The sequence below is a fragment of the Delphinus delphis genome, chromosome 5, assembly GCF_949987515.2.
Source record: "Delphinus delphis chromosome 5, mDelDel1.2, whole genome shotgun sequence".
In the NCBI taxonomy this organism is placed as follows: Eukaryota; Metazoa; Chordata; class Mammalia; order Artiodactyla; family Delphinidae; genus Delphinus; species Delphinus delphis.
Genome location: NC_082687.1, coordinates 23,753,240 through 23,775,323, shown reverse-complemented (window position 1 = coordinate 23,775,323; position 22,084 = coordinate 23,753,240). Strand labels below are relative to the sequence as shown.

General features: G+C 37.3%; 1 protein-coding gene across 1 annotated transcript in view; it reads right to left on the bottom strand.

The window, feature by feature from the left end:
- The window catches only part of SMARCA5 (SNF2 related chromatin remodeling ATPase 5), a 46,993-nt gene extending 29,934 nt beyond the window's left edge, over positions 1 to 17,059 (bottom strand). Inside the window, exons 1-8 of the mRNA XM_060012092.1 lie at positions 16,474 to 17,059; positions 13,217 to 13,291; positions 7,856 to 8,022; positions 5,365 to 5,465; positions 3,773 to 3,873; positions 2,825 to 3,004; positions 1,304 to 1,459; positions 1,074 to 1,205 (exon numbers count right to left, since the gene is read on the bottom strand). Of these exons, the coding sequence (XP_059868075.1) occupies positions 1,074 to 1,205; positions 1,304 to 1,459; positions 2,825 to 3,004; positions 3,773 to 3,873; positions 5,365 to 5,465; positions 7,856 to 8,022; positions 13,217 to 13,291; positions 16,474 to 16,650 (1,089 nt within the window). The 5' untranslated portion in view covers positions 16,651 to 17,059. The remainder of the gene's footprint in view (positions 1 to 1,073; positions 1,206 to 1,303; positions 1,460 to 2,824; positions 3,005 to 3,772; positions 3,874 to 5,364; positions 5,466 to 7,855; positions 8,023 to 13,216; positions 13,292 to 16,473) is intronic.
- Between the last annotated feature and the right edge of the window lie 5,025 nt (positions 17,060 to 22,084).

Genomic DNA, 22,084 nt, shown 5'->3' with positions numbered 1-22,084 from the left:
CACCAAACTTGAAGGCCATCTTGGGGAGAGGGCATCCTGGGGACTTAAAACACAGGCAACATGAAGTACGCAAATTCACTTGGGGGAACACCCTGAGCACTACCTTAAAAACATAAGCAATCCACCTAGAGCCACTGAAACAATGTCAGGCCAACAGGACCACCAAATAAGAATGTGACTCTATGACATTCCAGAGAGAACCAACCATGATTTCTAAAATAAGACTAAAATCAAAAGGCACAAAAGTAAATTCTCAGAATGCATACAAAACTTAGTAGGTTACACGAGGCTAACTACCTAAAGGCGTAAAAAAGTAATGATTATCTCAAGTAGACTGAAAGGTAGGCCAATTCTTTTTTATTCTTCTGGTTTTATTGAGATAAACTGACACACAGCTCTGGGTAAGTTTAAGGTGTACAGCACAATGATTTGACTTACACACATCATGAAATGATTATCACAATGTTTACAGAACATCCATCATCTCATATATGTACAAAATCAAAGAAACAGAAAAAATATTTTTCCTTGTAATGAAAACTCTTAGGATTTATTACTATTAATTACTCTTAGTTGTTGTTTACTCTCAACAACTTTCATGTATAACATACAGCAGTGTTAACTACGTTTATCACGCTGTACATTACATCTCTGTTACTTATTTGTAAGTGGAAGATAAATAAGTACAATAAACTTTGTGCCTTTTGACTGGCTTCATCCCATTCCCCCCCCCCCCTGCCTCTGGTAACTACAAATCTGATCTCTTTTTCTATGAGTTCATTTGTTTGTTTGTTTGTTTTGCGATACACAGGCCTCTCACTGTTGTGGCCTCTCCCGTTGCAGAGCTCCGGACACGCAGGCTCAGCGGCTATGGCTCACAGGCTCCGCGGCATGTGGGATCTTCCCGGACCAGAGCACGAACCCGTGTCCCCTGCATCGGCAGGTGGACTCTCAACCACTGCACCACCAGGGAAGCCCCATTTGTTTGATTTCTGAAGCAGGCCAATTCTATTACAAAAATGTATAGTATTAAAAAACATTATTCCAACTAGAAAATAATAAGAAATACTTACATCAGCTGAATTAAAGACATCTGGCAACAAAAAATTAAGAAGTGACCAAAGCTCATGCAGGTTGTTTTGAAGAGGTGTTCCAGTTAATAATAGTCGATTTGTAGTCTTGAATTCCCTCACTATTTCTGACAACTGAAAGAAACAAATTCATCATTAGGATGAATATTCTGTACATCGATCGAATTCTAAACTAAGGTACAAATGATTTGCACATCTAAATATCAAATTACCTTCGATTTTTCATTTTTGATCCTGTGAGCTTCATCTATAACTAAGTACCTCCAATTAAATTTCTTGAAAACAGACTTCTCTTTAATAAGCATTTCATAAGATGTTACACATACATCCCATTCTCCTGGTAATAAAACGTCTCTGACGAAAGCAGCCTGTGTAGCAAAAGAAAAAATTTACACCATGCAGAAATAAACTATACATTAAATTTACTGATGACAAGGAGGTAATCTACTATGTAAAAGGGGGTGGGAAGAGTAAAAAGAAGAGTCATCTATAGTACGCAAGCAGCTAGAACCAGCTCAAAGTAACTTCATTAACCATGAAGTAATCATGTCAGAGCCATTTAGTAAAAACAAACTGACAAAATTCTTCGGTACAAAAGTCAACAGACTAACTATTAAAATGTCTTCTTTCCTCGATTCCACTAGGTGCTGAAATTCTTAGCACATAGGTTTAGAAAAGGATAGAGAGTTTTCTGACATAAAGATAGATAAGGAGTAAAGGCTAGTTTGCAGTAAGCACTTTCATTCCTTTTATGTTTATAGATCTATTAAGACACTGCTATTAATTTTCTCATTTTACAGGTGAGGAAACTAAAGACTGGTTAAACAATTGGGCTTCAAAGCATAATAAGCAATTTTGTAACTTAGAATACAAAAAGGGAGAAAAGAAATCTAGAGTCATCACTGATATCTGAATAAAGAGAAAACAAAATTAGGTACATAGTCCTTCAATGCAGTATGAGTACATTTTTTAATCTGAATTTTATACTCTTAATAGTGTCATTATTTCCATATCTTCTTCCAAAAAGGATGTGCCAACTTATCAATATTTTAACTTATTTCGATAGTTATCACACCGACTCATCATGTTACTATTTACATTATTATTTACTATTACAAATTACTATTCCATGACTATTACCATTATATACATCAATCTAAAAATCTGGCTCCTTAAATTTCTAACCACCTCACACACTCAAAACTTCTTTTAAAAATAAGAAAATGGGGCTTCCCTGGTGGCGCAGTGGTTGAGAGTCCGCCTGCGGAGGCAGGGGATACAGGTTCGTGCCCTGGTCCAGGAAGATCCCACATGCCGCGGAGCGCTAGGCCCGTGAGCCATGGCCGCTGAGCCTGCGCGTCCGGGGCCTGTGCTCCACAACGGGAGAGGCCACAACAGTGAGAGGCCCGCGTACGGCAAAAAAAAAAAAAGAAAAAAAAAGAAAATGCTGCTAGAATGAGACACAGCCTTTGATTTTGTAACTACCCCCAGAAAGCAGGAGAAAACAACTATATTCTTATAGCTTTCTACAGTCTACAACTCCATTTTCATAGTATAAATCTTAACCATCAAAAAAATATTCCACTTATAAATTACTAATATTTGTGAAGACCAAGCTTATTATTGGACCCTTTTTCCTCTCCTTTTATCCCTCCTCTAATTATCCCCCTCCCACAAAACCTAAATTCAAATTCTTTTAATATCAAAAATGTAATGAAATATGAGAAACTTACTCTTTGTTCTTTATCTCCTATTAAACAAACAGACCTAAGTGTTGGTACCCATCTCTTGAATTCACTCATCCAGTTGTGTAATGTAGACTTAGGAACCAAAACCATATGAGGACCAGGAATGTTTCTATAGTGTTTCATGTACCCAAGAAGAGAAATTGTTTGAAGAGTCTTTCCCAGGCCCTGAAAGAAAAATAAACACAAAGCAATGAAATACAAAAACAAAACAGACTTCCATATTCATCCTTCCCGACATATATGGAAACATTTAAAAGAAAAGCTATGTGTACAGCTAACAAATGGCAAAAACTTAGTATGTGTCAAGTTTACAAGTGTTACGTCATTTAACCTTCACAAGCCTTTGAAGGATGTACTATTACCATCTCCATAAGGCCCAGATATTTAAGTGACTTTCCCAAGGTCACCTAGCAGAGCTAGAATTGATACCTATTTCTTTTGATTCCATACTTTCTCTAAGCAATTGTCTTGGCACTATAGCTATAGGGAAACATAAAACATTCACTACATAACTAGTAAATAGTAAACAAGATATAATGTTTTATGGGACAGAACTGTACAAGCTACCATCATGGATAAAATATTTCTCGATGACATTCAATTGACCCCCACCTGTGTTTTGTAGAATTGAAGGGAGATGGCCAAATCATTACATTGTAAAAGTCAACCAAAGGCATGTTTCTCAAAATGTATTATTTTTAAATTTATTATACTTTCATAGATAATAATTCCTCACAGCTGAAGTACAGATGTAAGATCCCACTTATGCAACTAAAGTGAGCTTTTATCAGTTTGACAGAGGGTTAGTTTGCTAACAGTTCTAGAGTATAATCAATAAACTATATGCTGCAAGCCTTAACTTTTATAAATCTAATGATGTATAAGGTTTTAAATTATAAAATGTGGACTTGTACAAAGCTATCAAACACATACCATTTCATCTGCTAGGATACCATTGATGCCGTTCTCATACAAAGAAATGAGCCAATTTAATCCTCGGACCTGATAATCTCTCAGTTTACCCCATTTTACATCTAAGAACAAAAGAAAAACGACATGCACATTTTAAAGACAATAAAAACAGGTGGGAAGCTCCCCCTCCATCTGATACTCAGAGGTTTAACTTGGGCCTACACATGTTTATTCTGACTGTACTTTCTTTACTAGGTCTTAAGAATGGGAATTTTGCAAGTTTCAAATCAGTGGAGGTAGTGGCGGTGGTCTGGAGTGGAGATGACGGATATGGAAGACAACCGAGTACAGGAACCATGACAGGTGGCATCAGAGTACCTCAATCACTCAGTTCCTATGTTACCCATATACTGGTCCTAGAGACTCTTTGGCCTCTCTATTTCCTTTTTCAATGTTACTACAAGTGTTTCTAACCAAACATTTTCACCTTCCCTGATGACCTCTGGGGACTTTGTTTTTGTCCTAACAAAGAGGAAATAGGAATTAGAAGAGATCATTTTTCCTTTACCCTTCCCTAATTTACTTTTTTTACTTTTCCAAGGGGTCCTACAAAAAGGAACTGTATCTCTTTCAGGGTTTATTACATATTTCCCACCCCATAATAATTACTAAGTATATGGAACATAAATAACCCAACTTTTTTAAAAAACTATGTATTCTGTACTCCATCCCTTTTGAAAAACACTGCTTTGAGATGAAGAGTTCATCAATGCTGGGAAAACTAGTTACAATGTAGGAATGTGAGAAAGAGATAACAAATCATTCAAATTTCCTTTCTCCTGGTAAATCTGGCTCTGGCCTCTAGCTTCATGAAAAGAAATGGAAACTGCGTACTGTGTAGCAAAACAAAAAAAAAATCTGGAGGTACACGCTTTAACCAGCCTGCTGAATTTCTAACCAAATCCTATCTTCCCCGAAGTTCAGTTTGCTAATTATTAAGATAACAAATCCAAACTATACATCCTATATTGACTATTATAAATTTTTTTTTGCTCACAACCACTATGATCATACAAACTTGTCATCAAGTGAGACAGAGAAAGGAGGTCAGGAAAAAAACGCTGGGCTTCAGTGAAGACAACCGTGCCACCAGACAACCAAGATCATATATGGGTAAAACCTAAACCTTGTTAACCATGTTTTCTCTTGGAAAACCTTTAATAACAAGTACATTTTGGAAAAAAATTTAAAACAGATAGAAAATCAGAAGATGAGTAAAAACAGTCTTTATGAAGTGCCCTTTTTTACACATTAGTCTTCTTATCTGGGGCAAATATAAGGCAAACTTCATTCCCAGTTTTACATATACATTCAGGCCACAACTAGCACAATGGCGTTTTATGACCCTTTGAAATACAGCACCACTATTGTACTAATATACTATGGCTTCCATCCAAAAAATATCTGAAGTTCATTTCATTATCAATAAATTTCAAAAGATCACTAAAAATTCCATTTATAAATTACAGCCAAGAAAAATCCAGAACATTAACCAAAGGATATCTCACAAGGGGATGTTTCAGAGATCAAGTAATTAAATATGTGTAACGTACATGATGGAGAGTCTTCAAATCGAGTGCAAACATTGGTTGCTTTGGAGCTTTCTGTTAATAATTCTTCATCCTCCTCTTGCTCTGTTCTTCGGTGCCGATAGCTGTCAAGTTTAAAATAAAATCAAGTGATTTGAGTTTTGGCTTTAATTTTGACTACCAGCTACTATTTCAACATAATAGTCAAGAGGCTGACCAAGATTACACAATAATCTCTTAACAGGGATGTAAATTAAGACAAAAAAGTAAACAGTAGAAATAATTAGTAAATTTAAACCTGAAATGTTTTACATGGCTTTCTAAGATATACATACAGTTTTCAAAATAGAGTAATACCTTAGGTTAACCAGAACCTGATAAACATAAATGTGATAATCTAATTTCAAGGAAATATGCAGTCAGAAAAACCTCATAATTTGCATTTTAAAGTTAAGTATTTTGCCCCCCGACCTCAAATAGTACCAAAAGTCACATTTTTAAAACTACAGCTTTCACCAAAAGCTGCAGAATATGCAGAATAGAGACTTTGGGCTTAAGCAATGACTCTTAACTAGATTCATCAGAATTACTCAAAGCATTTTAAATACACTTGCCCAGATTCTACATCCCAAGAGAATCAGAGACTTCCTCTTAATAACTAATTTTCTGTAGTTATAATATTGCCAGATGTCTTAATCTCTAAAGGACTCAGGTAAGTAAAACTATTTACTCCCCAATTCTCAAGTTTCCAATTATACCTTCATATTTTCAACAAATATTTTCATTTAAATTAGAAAACAGTAGATTATTCCACTCTTGTGACCTCTAAATCTAACTTACTGCTTATTTCTACCAAAACTACATGCTTGATGGGAGAGGATAATCAGCCTTCCCAGACAGAGAAATATTCCTCAGAAATACAGGCCAAGGCAATAAAAACGCAAGGATGTTTTTGTTTGTTTTATGTGCTTCTAATCAGGTCTTAGTGAAAAGTGTTATTTCTTGTGCTTCTCTGCATTCCAACCCTATGAAACCTAGTGCAAAGATCTACCCGCCCCCCCAACCCCAAGTTATTCTCCATAAACTGAGAATATTAACTTCGTTTTTTTCTTTATAAAATCTCCTTCACAATATATTATCAAGATAATTATTATGGTTGTTAAAACTGAAGATAAAAGCTGGAATATGCTTTATTACGTCAAATTGAGGCATCGTTGATTGTTAACTGGATGATGGAAAGGGGAAAAAAAGCATATATCTACTTTTACTGAAGGACAGGACAGTACCATTACCCTAATTACTTCACTTAAGCTAATTTTCCATTTAAGATGGTTTGATGGGTAGAAAAGAAATCTATTAACCAAGACTCCTTTTCTTCACCAACACTAATAAGATCAAAGCTGAACAATTTTTTATCTATTTACTACATGGTATCTTTATCTTACAGGCTCTTAATAGAAGTGTTTCTTCTCATGCCATCATACTGATGACCCCATAACAATATCCATTACAGCAGTCTGCATTTCCAGAGCACGAGACTGACGCTATTTAAACAGCTGCAAACTTCAAGTCTGAAAAATTTAAATACATCTGAATTGCAAAGTTCTCATGAAGTTTCATACGTATTAAAACAAAAGCACTTTGGTTACAAACAATGGATTAGCAAAAAAGATATATCAGATGAGTAGAATACCCCAAATAAAATTAAGGTAATATGCTTTTTGATGATAATGCCCTCGAGATAGAGCTAATACCTCCATGTTTCTGTATACTATGTAGTAAATTTAACAGTGTTGATAACAGTTTGTACTCTCCTCTTTTAGATAACCTAGCATATTTTAATTACTGATCACATTTCATTTTTCACTTTGGAAATTACATATAGCCATTCCAGGGAGCTGAGATTGCCCTAAATTTATTATTACAAACTGAACATCTTAGTTATCCAACCAGCACAAATTCTAAAAAAAATCTATAAATTCAACATGTAAGAATTACTTTACACATATTGAACCACCACCTAACAGTGTCATCATACACCTTGACACTTCAATTTATATAAAGAAAACTAAGTATGTAACAAAAATTTTAAACAAACTGCTGTGGCATAAATCATCACAACATCCACACACAAGCACAGACTTCAGATAATAGCAATACCCTCAATGCATGTATGTGGTTTAGGAGACCAGAGCACACCCCAAGTCAGATCTAAGTTCAAAGCTGGATTATTCTAATTCCTTCTAGGTGATGTTAAATAGGCCGCTTAACCTCTGCATTTGTTTCCACTCCAAGGAGTGGAATACATCTGAATTCCCTATTCAGTCCATATAAAAATAAAGCATTATGCAAATTTTTATTTATTTATACATGTATGGCTATATCCTGCCAAGCCAATCAGGCCAAATAAATAACAGCACCAAAACAATTTTTTTTAATAAAGTGATTTTATGCTCCTAATGAAGACTATCAAAAATAAGTTTGCTTCAACTATTAAGTATCAAATATTACTCACTCGCCAACTGACAGCAAGTTCTGTTTCTCATCCTTTTTTATTCGTGGGCGCCCTGGTTTCATCTTCAAAGGTGAGGTTGGAGTCTTCTGAGCAGCAGGCTGAATGAAATGTGCAAACAGCTCTGTCTGCTTTAATAAATACTCAAATCTATTTGCCCGGTCAGTTTGCTGCAAAAAATTTTAAAACACATTTTATCAGAATATTAATACAACTTCAGAAATCAAGGTTTCAACATGCCTCCACACAACAATCTCAGAAATTAAAAGGAACAAACTACTGCTATGGGTAACAACACAGATGAGCTTCAAAAGCATTATACTAAATGAAAGAAACCAAACATAAAAGACTACATACTATACGATCCAACTTATATGAAATTCTAAGCAGTGATTTCGTAGAAAGCAGATCTGAAGTGGCAAGGGGATGAGGGCAGGAGCAAAAGTTTTGGGGATCACAGAACTGTTCTACATCATGACTGTAAGGTGGTTAAATGACCGCATGTGTTTGCCAAAACTCACTGAATTACAAATATAAAACTACTGTGTGTCAATTATACTTCAATACAGTTGAGGAAAAAATATCAAATAAAAAATCAAAAGACATTATGCAATACAAGTGTATTTATTCAGAAGGGGGAAAATGCATTGGTCATTCATCAGTTAGGCTGTTTTAAATTTTAAAAGGCTATAAGGCTTGAAAAACATCTATTAAGTTCATGAAATATTCATTAACCCAATGCAGTTCTTAATACCATTTCTTATTTTCATATCTAAGATCTACTGCTTTGAATGTTCCCTATTATCACACAAAGAGAATGGAAGAATTTAAACCAAAAAACATTTAAGATCTTGAAATGAAGTTTTTATAAAAATAAACAAGGGTGGGGCTTCCCTAGTGGCACAGCAGTTGAGAGTCTGCCTGCCGGTGCAGGGGACACGGGTTCGATCCCTGGTCTGGGAAGATCCCACATGCCGCAGAGCAGCTAGGCCCGTGAGCCACAAGTGCTGAGCCTGTGCGTCTGGAGCCTGTGCTCCTCAACAAGAGAGGCCGCGACACTGAGAGGCCTGAGCACCGCGATGAAGAGTGGCCCCCGCTCGTCGCAACTAGAGAAAGCCCTCACACAGAAACGAAGACCCAACACAGCCTATCAATCAATCAGTCAATAAATAGAAATGCTGTAGAATTATTTAAAAAAAAAAACCCTTGGGGGTTAGTTCTGTGAAACACTGCATAAAATTTTAAAAAATAAAAATAAATAAACAAGGGAAATCGAGAGCCTTTAAGACAACAGACTTTTTACAGACACTCTAACAGTTTGGTTAAAAAAAAGGAGAAACAAGAAGACAAGAGTTCAATAAACAGAGAAACCAGTTACTCAACTCAACATCTCTACCTATAAATGCTTAAAATGTCAATTTTAGAATGAATTCCAAAACAATATTTTACCTAGCAAACACCAGAGATACTCAAACATCGTAATGTTGTAAAAACTATGTATTTTTTAAAGGAAAACATAATTTTTTTAAATCATACCAAGGTAAAACTGAAGCCCAATTTGCTATCAGGAAGGCACAGGGTGACTGTTTCACTGGACCACAAATGTAGCCCAATCCATACAACTAACAACAGGTCAACATGTTTCTCCTTAGTAATGTTCTATAGATGACAAGCTTCAGTTGTTTGTTTCTGAAGACTAAAAAACTGTTTTAAAGTACTGAACTGAGATCCATATACATATATGTATTTTGCACAATTTCATTTCCTAATACATGTATAATAAAAGAAAAGCCAAGAACATGCAATGAGAAAGATGCTGCTACTTAAAAAAGACTATTATTGTTGCTATGTTTGGATCAAGATAAATAAGCTCTGGAAATAAATTCAGATAGGTCAGAGTCTAGATATTTTAAAGTAAAAGTACTCTACAGTATTCAAATCACTGAATATGTATTCTTCACTTCTTTAAAAACATTTTCAAATCAAAATTTTCTTCATAAATACCTATTCAATTCAAAAAATACTTCTGTGTGTCTACCAGAAAAGGTGTTTTGTTTCTTTAGGAAGTTTTCATTATAATCCAATATTGAAAACAGAAAATAGGTAAATTATGTAAGATTGTCAGAAAATGATGAATACTCAGAAGTAAAAATAAAGCAGAGTGATGGCAAGTGCAAGGAGCACTGAAATTTTAACCACGAAGATCAGGAAAATCCGAACAGAGGTAATGTTTCAACAGAGAAGGGAGGGGGTCCCCCCAATTCTTAGACCTTATCACACCTCTCTAATGCTCAAAAACCTTTAATGGCTCTAGATGTCTTAAGGTGGTATTTTTTCAAAGTGTGGTTCATGATCCATCAGACCAAAAATATCCAAGATCTCTGTTCTCTGTTATCTTCTACAAGGTCAAGTTTGAGAACTACTGTCTTAAAGAATTAAATATAAGTTTCACCAGGGCCTTACAAAAGATTCCATAATTTCCAAAATTCTCTCTCGGTTACAAACTAGTTGCAAAAAACCAAGTTCAGAACACACAGAATAAGCTTTCAGTAGAACTGTGGCAAAGGTTTGAGGGGAATAACAGGCAAAGACCTTGCTGCTTGAAAAAATGAGAAGGTTAAGATAAAAATGACTTAAAAAAAAAAAAAACAAAAAAAATTTAAAAAAATTTAAAAAAATTAAAAAAAATAAAGTAATTACATTTCAGCAGGAAAAAAAAATGACTTGAGATCTTAAAAGAGGGGTAAGGAAAATGAACCTATCTACAAAATAAAAACAGATTCACAGACATAAGAGATCAGACTTGTGGTTGCCAATGGGGGGGGAGGGGAGGAAGAGGGATGGACTGGGAATTTGGGGTTGGTAGATGCAAACTAGTACATTTAGAATGGATAAACAATAAGGTCCTATTCTTAGCACACAGAACTACATCCAATCTCCTGGGATAAACCATAATGGAAAAGAATATTAAAAAAAGAATGCATATATGTGTAAAACTGAGTCACTCTGCTGTACAGCACAGACTGGCACAACACTGTCAATCAACTACACCTCAATTAAAAAAAAAAGGTTTAAGGAGAAAAATCGCTTCCTAAAAATCAGAAACAATAGAATAAGATTAGGAACCTAAAAGGAATGAAGCATAAAATCAAATGGAAGATTAAAATCAATAGCCTTGGAAAAAGCTTCTTTCTCTGAGACAGAAGGAAACGACCAGGACAGTAGAAGCCATACATGCTTGGAAACAGAGAGGAAGTAAATTGATGATGGGCCTGCAATTCTTTGTGGAGGAAGACTGAAAATGAGGGTGTGGCAGAAAGGAGTAGAACACTTAATCAGAGTGGCAAAGTTTTAGAATGGCTAAATGGGATTGTTGAAAGCCAAAGACAGTAAAAACCATAAACTTATTCCGGTACCAGTCAGCACTATTATTTTAGTTTTCTCAAGTAGTACTCAGCATCTTGGGTTCAAGAATGAAGAGTGGATATCAAGACTTACCTATGAATAGGATCTAGCAGATGATAAAGAAGTTGCTTGGAAGAAAACTGCTTCTCAAGATCATGATGTTGAAAAAGGAAATTAAACTAGGAGACTAAAAAATCTGTAGGAAGTGAGAAAAAATTTACAATAAAGGGAACCGTGAAGACAAGAAGCATTGTAAAGAACCATGAAAACCTCCATTATATAATCAGATTTGTGTTGTAAATATACTTTGCAAAAACACAAAGAGATGTGGAAGAAGCCAGAGCATCAGAAAGGAGCCAAATAAAGATGCCAACACAATTATTCATGCAACAGAAGAATACTGAACTAGGGTGATGAGGAAAAGATAAGAGAAATATTTATGAAGTTAAATTTGCCAAGACTATTAAAACTATGAGGTACTGTAACAGCTTGGGTATTTATTAAGAGAAAGTTTCATTCATTGAGATAATCCTAAGTGTAAGTGTGAGGTAGAGATAAGGAATTCAATTTTGGATACTCCTATATAAGAGGTACCAAAGGAACTTAAATGTCCAACAAACAAATGAAAATGCAATGGTTGGAGGCATCTGAAGTATTCACTTAGAGATGGCAGATGAAAACCAGTGACAAGGATCAAACTGTCCAAGAACAAATGTTCATAATGTAATGAGAAGGACAAAGGAATTAGTCAAGTAAATAGGATATCATCAAGGAAAAAAAGGTCTCTCAAGCCAAGAAAAAATTCTGTGGAGTGGTCAATGGTGTCAAACACAAGTGACAGCAAGGAAAATCAAACTACAATTAAGCCAAAGAACTGGCCATTAGAATCACTAGTACAGTGTTAATGACAGAATCTAAGTTGTGAAGCGTTAATGGAACGAATGGGAAAAGTAGAGCTGGAAATTATATCTTTTCCTTCAATTAAGTTTGACAGCAAAGAAAGGCAGCAGGACAGTTACAGATATACACATATATAAATGTAATAGAATTCATATAGAATAATACATCATTTCTACTTTACATATTGCAATATGTATTATGCACACTATATGTGTGTATACATATACACATGTGCATACTTTTAGGATTTTGAAGCTATTTAAGAGATTCAGAAACATTTATTGATATTGAAGAGAAAGTCAAAGAACAAGGGGAAAGTAAGATTTGTTAAAATGTACTATGTGCCAGATATTGTTCTGGGGGTTGAAGACAGAAAGATGAAGACACTGTCCCCACTCTTAAGAAGCATACTGTGTTGTGTAGTGGTGTTATTATTACACCTGCTATTTTAACTTTTTAAGACTTCAAAACAATTAAATGAGTTTAATCCATACAAAGCACTTAGAACAGGGCCTGCTACATAATAATCATTCACTATTAGTCATTATTATCGAATCTAAATTTAAATTTAAAGCTCTTTGTAGGTACTGGTTAACTCAGGGTAAAATAAAGTTTCCTAAGAGGATATGAAACATGAGCTGGGTATTTTTCAAGTATAACATTCATATTCTCTTTTGTAAAGATCCCATCCATATTATAAGAAGGCTGTAGGCAAGGAGCATGTATTATTTCCTTTATAACCAGTAGAGTACAATGCCAGACACATGCAGAATAAACATTACCTTGAATAATTACTTCTCTGGTCTTTAACTCACCTCACTCCCAAATGCTAAATCTTAAAATATAAGGGGTGTTAGCATAACCCACATATTTACATAATATGTGAATTCATGCCATACTTCTATATTTGGTTTACACAGTCAAGTAAGTCAAGTAAGGTACAAAAGTTATAGTACTCCACGTTATACATATTTAAATTGGGTATCTGTGCTTCAATTTTGGTACACTTAATCACCTAATAAAAGCTGATATAAAACTCTTCATATGCCTAGAACATACCATTTTTTCTTCATAGGTAGGATCTGGTTCTTGGATTTCTTTTTGCTTTCCAGGAGACGCATCATCAAATACTTCCTGGTAGGAGGGAAAAATCATGGATTGTTCTTCAAGAATACTCAACACACCATTATTAGACTGATTTCTGCCCAAAACACATTCAAAGTAATACACTCCTGTCCCAAATTTCCCAGATACTTAAATGGCTGTCATCCTACCTGATAGGAAACCTTGATGAAAAATACCATGATGATAACAACTTATTTAATCCAAATATGTAAACTGCATGGCTATTGCCAAGACTGAAACACAAGATTATTATCTCCATCATCCCAGAACAAAATTACTTTCAGCAAATGTTTCATTTTCTAATCAAAAATTATGAAGCTAAATTCAACAGTATAAAATGTGAAGAAAATACGTTCCCTTTTAATCATAAAATTGCAGTATCTACTGTACTGCTACACAAATATACACCTGGAAAGCCGCATTAGTAACGGTGATTCCCATCTTCTGGAAAATTAAAAAATTTCATCATGCAGCCTAAAGTGAATACCCTTTAAGTACAATCTGATTCCTTAACTGGTAATAAATGTGCTATTTTTGCAAATTTATTCACCCTGACATTCAAAACGCCACAAACAACAAAATAACAGCAACAACTACACTGCAAAGTTCCACTCATCCATTAAAAGAACATAAGAAGAGCTGGTGAAAGTCTAATTTTCATTAATGATGTACTAATCTGTGTGTGTCAATACATACTGTAATAAAACTACCTGTGATTAAGAAGTTGGGGGGATGGGGCTGGTATAGCACTAAAATTAAGAGGTCAACTGACCCAAATTCAAGTCTAACTTCATTGCTAAGACCTGTAGGAACCTGTGTAACCTTAAGCTCATCACAAATCTCTGGTCTCCACAAGTAAAAATGACAAAGCCACCAACCTAGCCTACTTCACAAAATGGTAATGGGATACCATGGAAGGTCAAATACATACTAAAAAAATAAGATGTGCTTTCCAACAGCAGTCATTATTTCTTTCACAGTTTTAATTTAAAAAAAAAAAGGTTTGGATTTAGGACTCTTGAGGTCATATAGTTATTGGTATACAGTGTACCTACCTATCAGTCGAGTCAATACTGAGAAATGAGGATGAACAAAGACAGGCCCCCATCCACATTGCCAAAAAGATCACAATAATAAACAAAAAATGAGACTGCTTCTGTGACCTATCAGTACCAAGCAAAAAGAAAAAATTAACCTAATACATAGGAAAGCTAGCTAATATTTCTAGGAAAGTGGGCTCTGTCAGAAAATAGATGATTTTGGAAAAACCCAAATTAAAAGACCAAGAAAAGAAAAATCACAGTATAATGTGAAGGAAAAAATAAAAACTAAAACTAGTCAGTAAAAAGATTGATAAAATTACTGATGTTCCTATTCTAAGAAGGTAAAAATAACTAAGTCACTCTTCAATAAATGAAATCGTCAAACACCTTTTTTGTAAGAATATGAAAGGGCAAGATATTCGGGGAAAGGGTCAGCTTCAGAGCCAGATGTGGGTTCTACTTACCAGAAGACTCAATTTCCCCATCCGGCAAATAAAAATACCACTGACATCATTTGGTACTTGTTGTAACATTAATATTCATAGTTAAATTTTAATTCTACTTTAACTTAAAAATAGCAACTGAAAGCCAAAATATTTAGTTTAGGCTTTAAATTATTCTGCTTTCTGATGTTTCCGTAACACCTCTTGTGAGACTTTGGTTGTTATTCCAACAGTTGAATGACAGCCCCTTTTGAGAAGCTGAGGACAACCAAGGACAGCAATTTGCAGAGAACTGCATATTTACATACAATTGCTTTTAGTGTCAAACTTCAAACCCCCTTAAACCACGAAGCAGGAATCCAAGTTAACCCTGGGAATGCAAAAGAACCATTTAAAACCTGAAGAAAGAGAAAACAGGTAACACCAGATATGAATTTGAAACAAATCTCGTCACTGAAAACTACAGAACACCAGATGTCCTAATCCACCAAAACCCACCGTCACCTAAAAGTTCTTTGAAAAACTAGTAACATGTTACTTCACCCTAGATTAGACCGCTGTTGCCCAAATAAAACTACTGCGCCAAATGCTTCAATGGTAAACTGCGCTACCAATTCCTTATTAATCCTGCAGCAACGTTCGTTTTTAGAACAGTATTACCTTCGCTCAATCTGTCCAAGGATGGAAAACTCCCAGAAATCTTTGGGCTGCAACTATAAAATATCTCAAAACAGACTGAAGGCCAAGAATAAAATTTGGAAGGAGCAAGCAATCACTTTGTTCCCAGACATCGCAAAGCCTTGGAGCACACCCAAGAGACCCGCCTGGCAGTTCCCCAATCTTTCCACCCCCGCAGTACTGTCACCATCCCCTGGCCGGCCAGCCCCAGCCCAGAAGACAGGCTCGGCAGCGAAAAGTACCAATTTTCAGAAAAAAAGGCCAAGGCCCCCAAAGACGAATTGCGCTGGTCTGAAAGCCCCTGACTCACTAACTCATTCATCCATCCATCCATCCATCACTCCTCCCCAAATGAGATGGGGGTTCAAGACAGCTGCTGCCGCCTTGGTCAGTTCCCTCCCCATGGAACAGTGCCTGGGAGGAGCCTCCTCTCCCTCCAAGGGAGCAGCTGCGCCCCGCTTATCCCCACTGCGCCCTCGGCTATCCAGCTCTCGCCATTGTTTCTGCCCGGAACAGATACCTCCCCCGCAAGGACCGGGATGAAGAAAAGGAGGCCCAAGTCCTCAGAGGCGCTCCTTTTAAATGCCTTCCCCACCGCGCCCATCTACCCTCTTTCCTAAGGGGAAATCTCCCTCGCCTTCCCCCCAAGTTTAGTGGAAACTAAAATCGAGATTCAGAGATGGGCGAGGGAATTATGGGAGTCTAGCTTAAAAAAAAAAAGGTAGATCCCACTCGGCCTCAGTAATCAAGAACATGTGTCTAACAAGAGCGTTCGAGGGTTTGGCAAGGTTCGCCAAAGAGACAAATAATGTAAATGTGAGGTGCCAGAGATCCATTTGAGTTGGCTGGGATAGGCTAGGCGCAGGGCGCAAGGGTGAGAGCATCATTTCGGATCCACAGGGTCCGAGGCCGAGTCTGGGTGCACAGGGGTGAAGTTCGGCTCTGCGTCTCATCACTAACACAGAGGCGAGGGAACCAGTTCCTCCTCCCCATCCCGCCGTCTCCCCACGCCACGAGCCGCTCTCACCTCCATCTCAGAGTCCGCGGCGCCGGCGCTGGCCGCAGAGGCAGCCGCCTGGGCTGCGACGCCCTCGGGGCCGCCTTTGTTGCTGTTGTTGTTCCCGCTGCCGGCGGCCGAGGTTGCGGGCTTGGAAGGCGCGCTCTCGGGAGGCGGGGGTGGCGGAGGGTCGGCCGCGGACGACATGATGTTCCTTCTGCGTCACCCGCTGCTGCCAGAGGCCGGGCCCGGCAGAGATGAGGAGGAGGCCTAGGCCTGGGAGGCTACGTCGCAATGAGTTGGTGGAGGAGCGAGAGGACCACCCGAACGCCCCCTTCGCCGCGGCTCCGCGACGAGCCCTAGCCAGGCCCAGCAGCCTCCCCCTCTCGTCGTCCTCCTCTTCCGCCGGGCTCGGGGTTCCACCAGCGCTTTACCTCACGGCGGGAATCACGTCGACGAGAGTGGGCGGGGTCACCCGGGTCACTGAGGTCAGGAAGGCGGGCTGATTTACTGTAGGGCGGAGGGTTGAGGGAGAAGGAAAGGAAAGCGAAAGAGGGACCGGGAGCGCACAGTGACTTGGCCGCCTCCTCTTCTTCCTGTGGTAGATATCATCTATCTCGCCTGCATCCAGGTCTACTACCTACGCCACCGACTTTCAACACTCGCGAGATTGATAGTTGGCTAAATGACTGAGTTCCAGTTGCGCATGCGCATTCTCTCCTCCTCGCCCTTGGCCACTCCCCCTCCAGGGCCCCCAGCAAGCTCTAGGGCAAGGAGTGGGCGGGGCCTCAAGGGAGGGCTCGGACGCGTAGGTTTGTGCTTCCGCTCCCGGGCAAGACGCGAGTGCAATCCTACAGGCGTTCTTAACGGCACACGGTCCCCGGACGCCGCATCTCCTGTGGCTGGCAGCGATCGGCAGCACTCCCTGAAAATTTGCACAGGTTTTGCGCTGCCTACTGCAGCATGGAGGTCTGGGCAGGCCTTAACACTTTAACCGCCTTCGCTTATACGCGTGACGCCACTGTGTTGACGACGTTGTGGTTATTCCAGTTGACGTCTCACTGTTTTGTTGTCTAAGGAAGAGTGCCCGTTAGTGTGATTTTTTATTTTTCTGTCATCAGATGTTAGCTATATCAGTCATTTCTAAATTCCTTCTACTCTTCGGTGCAGAGTTAGGCGATATTTCCTCTGAATTTACATGCTGAAAGTAAGCAAACTGTGCCCACCACCATGTAAGTGAGAAACGTGAGTAATCAATAGATAAGAGGCGATGGGTTGTATCTTTTCCTCAACCACCAAATATTAAATTAAAATGTACATTCTTCTCTTCTTAAGAAATGTTACAACTATTCACCACTGGTTTGTACCCTGCCTTGCCCGCTCTTCAACACAGCCTGAGGGTCTTGCGCACCCATCTGCTGCAGATTTTAAGCGCAGCGTGTTCTATTCAGTAGCAAATCTGCACACTGCAATAAATTGCTATCTGCCCTGCACAGGCTCTTATTCATCTTTGTATCCCCATGTCCAGTATCTTATCAGTACGTATTGAATAAAGGAGACACACTTTTAAAGAGTTAAGGCTTGAGCAAACTGTTGATTATGTTGAATTTCAAACAGAAGGGATCTCCTATGAATATATAGGCTGCAAACTTTTAACCAATCGAGTGATAATTCTTTAATTGAGATCTGGAAAAATGTCCCCCAGCCCATTATAAATGCTATTTCTGAGACTATAAGGAACCGCCTAAGGATATATGAAAAGAAGAATACCTAAATGATGTTCATCACAGGCTTCGCATGTAATTGCAAAAAAACTAGCAATAGGCTAAGAGTCCAACATTGAAAGTATGATTTTAAAACTATTGTACACCCACAAAATGAACTATTCTTGACCTTTAACAACAATTAATGTAGAAGAATGTTTGTTCTATAGTGTTAACTGAAAAGAAAATTTAGCAGTTCAAAAATATGAATAAAACTTTGGAAGGATAATCATAAAAGTATTGAAAGTGATTGTTGTTGGTGTATATTTCCTAATTCTTTTTTGTTTGTATTTTTTAATTTTTTCTAAAATGAATTTGTGTATTATTATATTGAGCAAACTTATTTTTAATATCTAAAAAATACTTTCACCAAAAATAGATTGTGTGGAAGGGTAAAAAGTTAGTGTCTAGGGGAGTAGCTGACATATAGACACTCCATAAATACTTATGAGAACTTCCCTGATGGCACAGTGGTTAAGACTCTGCGCTCCCAATGCAGGGGGCCTGGGTTCAGTCCCTGGTCAGGGAACTGGATCCCACATGCATGCCACAACTAAGAGTTCTCATGCCAAAGCTAAGGAACCAGACTGCCACAACTAAGACCCGGCGCAACCAAATAAATAAATATTTTTAAAAATAAAAATAAAATAAATACTTATGAGTAAATATTTATTTAATATTGACATTAAGTAGAAAGAATATAACATTTATTTAATATTCAGAGTATTTCTTCACCCTATAATGAAAGGTAAATATCTTGGGTCCTGATTTGGAAACCCTAAAAATATACTGAATATATAAATGGATGAAGCTTAAGTCTGACAATTTAAGAAAAACAAATAGCAAGAAAAACAATAAATAAAATTGCCTCCAAAATGACAACTGTCTTTTTTAACATACACATTTATATTGTGAGTGCGTTTCTCATATGAGCATATGAACACTGTATGAGAATCTTGTGGGGAAAATTATAGAGAAAAGATACTTAAAAGAAAGGAGGAAGGGACTTCCCTGGTGGCACAGTGGTTAAAGAATCTGCCTGCCAGTGCAGGGGACATGGGTTCGAGCCCTGGTCTGGGAAGATCCCACATGCCGCGGAGCAACTAAGCCTGTGCACAACTACTGAACCTGTGCTCTAGAGCCCATGAATCACAACTACTGAGCCTGCATGCCTAGAGCCCGTGCTCCACAACAAGAGAAGCCCCCGTTTGCTGCAGCTAGAGGAAGACCGTGCAGCACCGAAGACCCAATGCAGCCAAAAAAAAAAAAAAAAGGAAGAAGAGAAAACAATGTTTGAATGTTTGAATCACTAATCTAGCAACAGGGACAGAGAAACCAATTTTGAGCAGGGTCTAGAAGCAGGGAGGAAGGGGAGAGAGGAGTTACAGAAAAGACAGGATGCCCGGAAATTGAGCTATAGGGACGTTAATTGAGTTAGGCAGATGGTAGTACTTATATGGTGGCCAAATGACAAAGGCCTGTTGTTCTTCAAATACTAAGAGGCTAAAACTAACAGCTAGTTCCGAAATTGATAGTATAACATAGGATTGGTATAGTGGCAAGAGAATAGGTTAGTGAGTCAGGCAAGCCTAGATTCCCATGCAGGCTCAAGAACTTAGTAGTTGTGTGAATGCAGGCAAGTTATCTAACTTCTCTGAAGTCAGTCTTTTCTCATCGTTTTGCTATTATATTATGCCGCCTTTATGTTTGGATAACATTCTTATAATAATGTCATAAGAATTAAATGACATTTAATCATTTAATTGTAAAACACCCTAGTGTACATAGGGTGTTTAATACAGTGCCTGACATAGAGTGAGCTCTGGGTTCAAGTCTTGGGTATTCTAATCTTGAAGACTCATAAGCCTAAGGGTCAGCCTCTAGCTGTAGGAAGGGTAATCTAATTGTTTTTTAATAAGGAGGAGGGTAAAGGGAGTAGTGTCACGAAAACACTAGAAGGAATTACTACTTTAAACATGTTCCCAGATATAGAATACTACAATGTAAAATCATGTTAATCTCAAATATGCAAATGCATTTTGTTTACACCTAAAATTCCCTCTATTGGATTTAGTGTGCTGGAACAGCATGTTGTATGCTGAATAGAGTGGAGCAAAGAGATATTGCCAGAGGACAAAAGATGCCAAAGAGCCAGGACTCTCTCAACATTTTGGCCTTGAATGGTAACAGAAAGGATTTTATTAAGTTTATCAAAAGCAAAGTAGTAATGTTGAGGCTGTCTTCCTCACGTACTCATTTATTTTGTGAAAGCCTAGGAAAATAAAGTCTGACTACTACGTGACAACAATAAAACAGTGTTGAGTTTGTGAGTATCTTAAGAATGGGGATTTCCAACACTAGGTACCAATGATCACATATGTATCTTTTTCAGAATTCTCCTACTATTAAACAAAAACATTAAGTAAGGTTCCAATGCATCCCCCTCATATTTGGTCACCAACTCATATCAGTGGGTGACTTTGTGTCTGCTGGATGTTAATTCATGTATTTATGTAGTCATTTAAAATTACCTTTTTTTCCCCTACTATTTACAAGTTAAAAATTCGAGTCCTCTGTGCATTTCCTTCCTTGTGAAAGATATTTTCTTCTTTCTTGAATTGGCTCTAGGTAAAAAACTTCTTGGAACCCAAATATTATAATCCCAAATGAAATTTTAACCACCACTACTCCTGAAATATTTTCAAATGAATTAACTGTAGCCAAAGCTGTGGTTAAGAAATTTGGTGTTCCTTTGCTCAAAAGATTGAAAGTAAGAAGATGGGAAGATGTATCCCTCAAACGTTATTCAAATGAAAACAAGAGTGACTATATCATTATTAGGTAGACTTCAGAGCAAAGGAAATTACAAAGAGCAAAAACGTTACATAATGATGAAAGTGTCAGTTCACCAAGAAGACATAGCAATTTGAAACATGTATGCACCAAACAACAGAGCTGCAAAGTATCAGAAGCAATAACTGACAACTGAAATGAGAAATAAAAAATCCACAATTATAGGTGAAGACTATGGTATCTTTTAATAATTAATAGAACAACTAAGCAGAAAATCAGGAAAGATATAGAACTCAATGACTCCATCAACCAAGAGAATCTAATTAACGTTTATAGAACATTCCATACAGAAATAGAATACATACTTTTTGAGAACCTTCAGAAAATATACCAAGAGAAACCATAAAACAAACCTCAACAAATTTAAGAGAATTGAAATTATACAGTGTTCTTCAACCACAGTAGAATCAAACTAGGAATCAATAACCAAAAATTACATCTCCAAACTTAATGACACCCTTCTAAATAACCCATGGGTCAAAGAGGAGGTCTCAAGAGAAAAAGTACTTTGAACTGAATGAAAAATACAATATATCAAAATTTGTGGAAAACAGCTAAAGCAGTGCTGAAAAGAAAATTGTAGTACTAAATGCTTACATTCAGAAAAAAAGGAATAGTCTCAAATCTAAGATTCCATCTCAGAAGCCTAGAAGAAGAGCAAAATAAATCTGGAGTAAGCAGAAGAAAGGAAATAATAAAAGCAAGAGCAGAAATCATTGAAATTAAAATCAGAAAAACTTAGACAAAATAAAACAAAGAATTGGTTCTTTGACAGGATAAAATTGACGAACTGTTAGGAAAACTGACAAAGAAAAAAGATACAGATCACCAATATTAGGAATGAAACAGGACCTATGACTACTGACCCTGAAAACATCAAAAGGGTAAAAGGGAATACTACAAACATAAATTTGACAACTTAAATGAAATAGACTGCTTTTTTGAAAAATAAAATCTACCATAACTCAGACAATATGAAATAGATAATTTGAATAGCCTTATAACTATTTAGGAAATTAAATTCA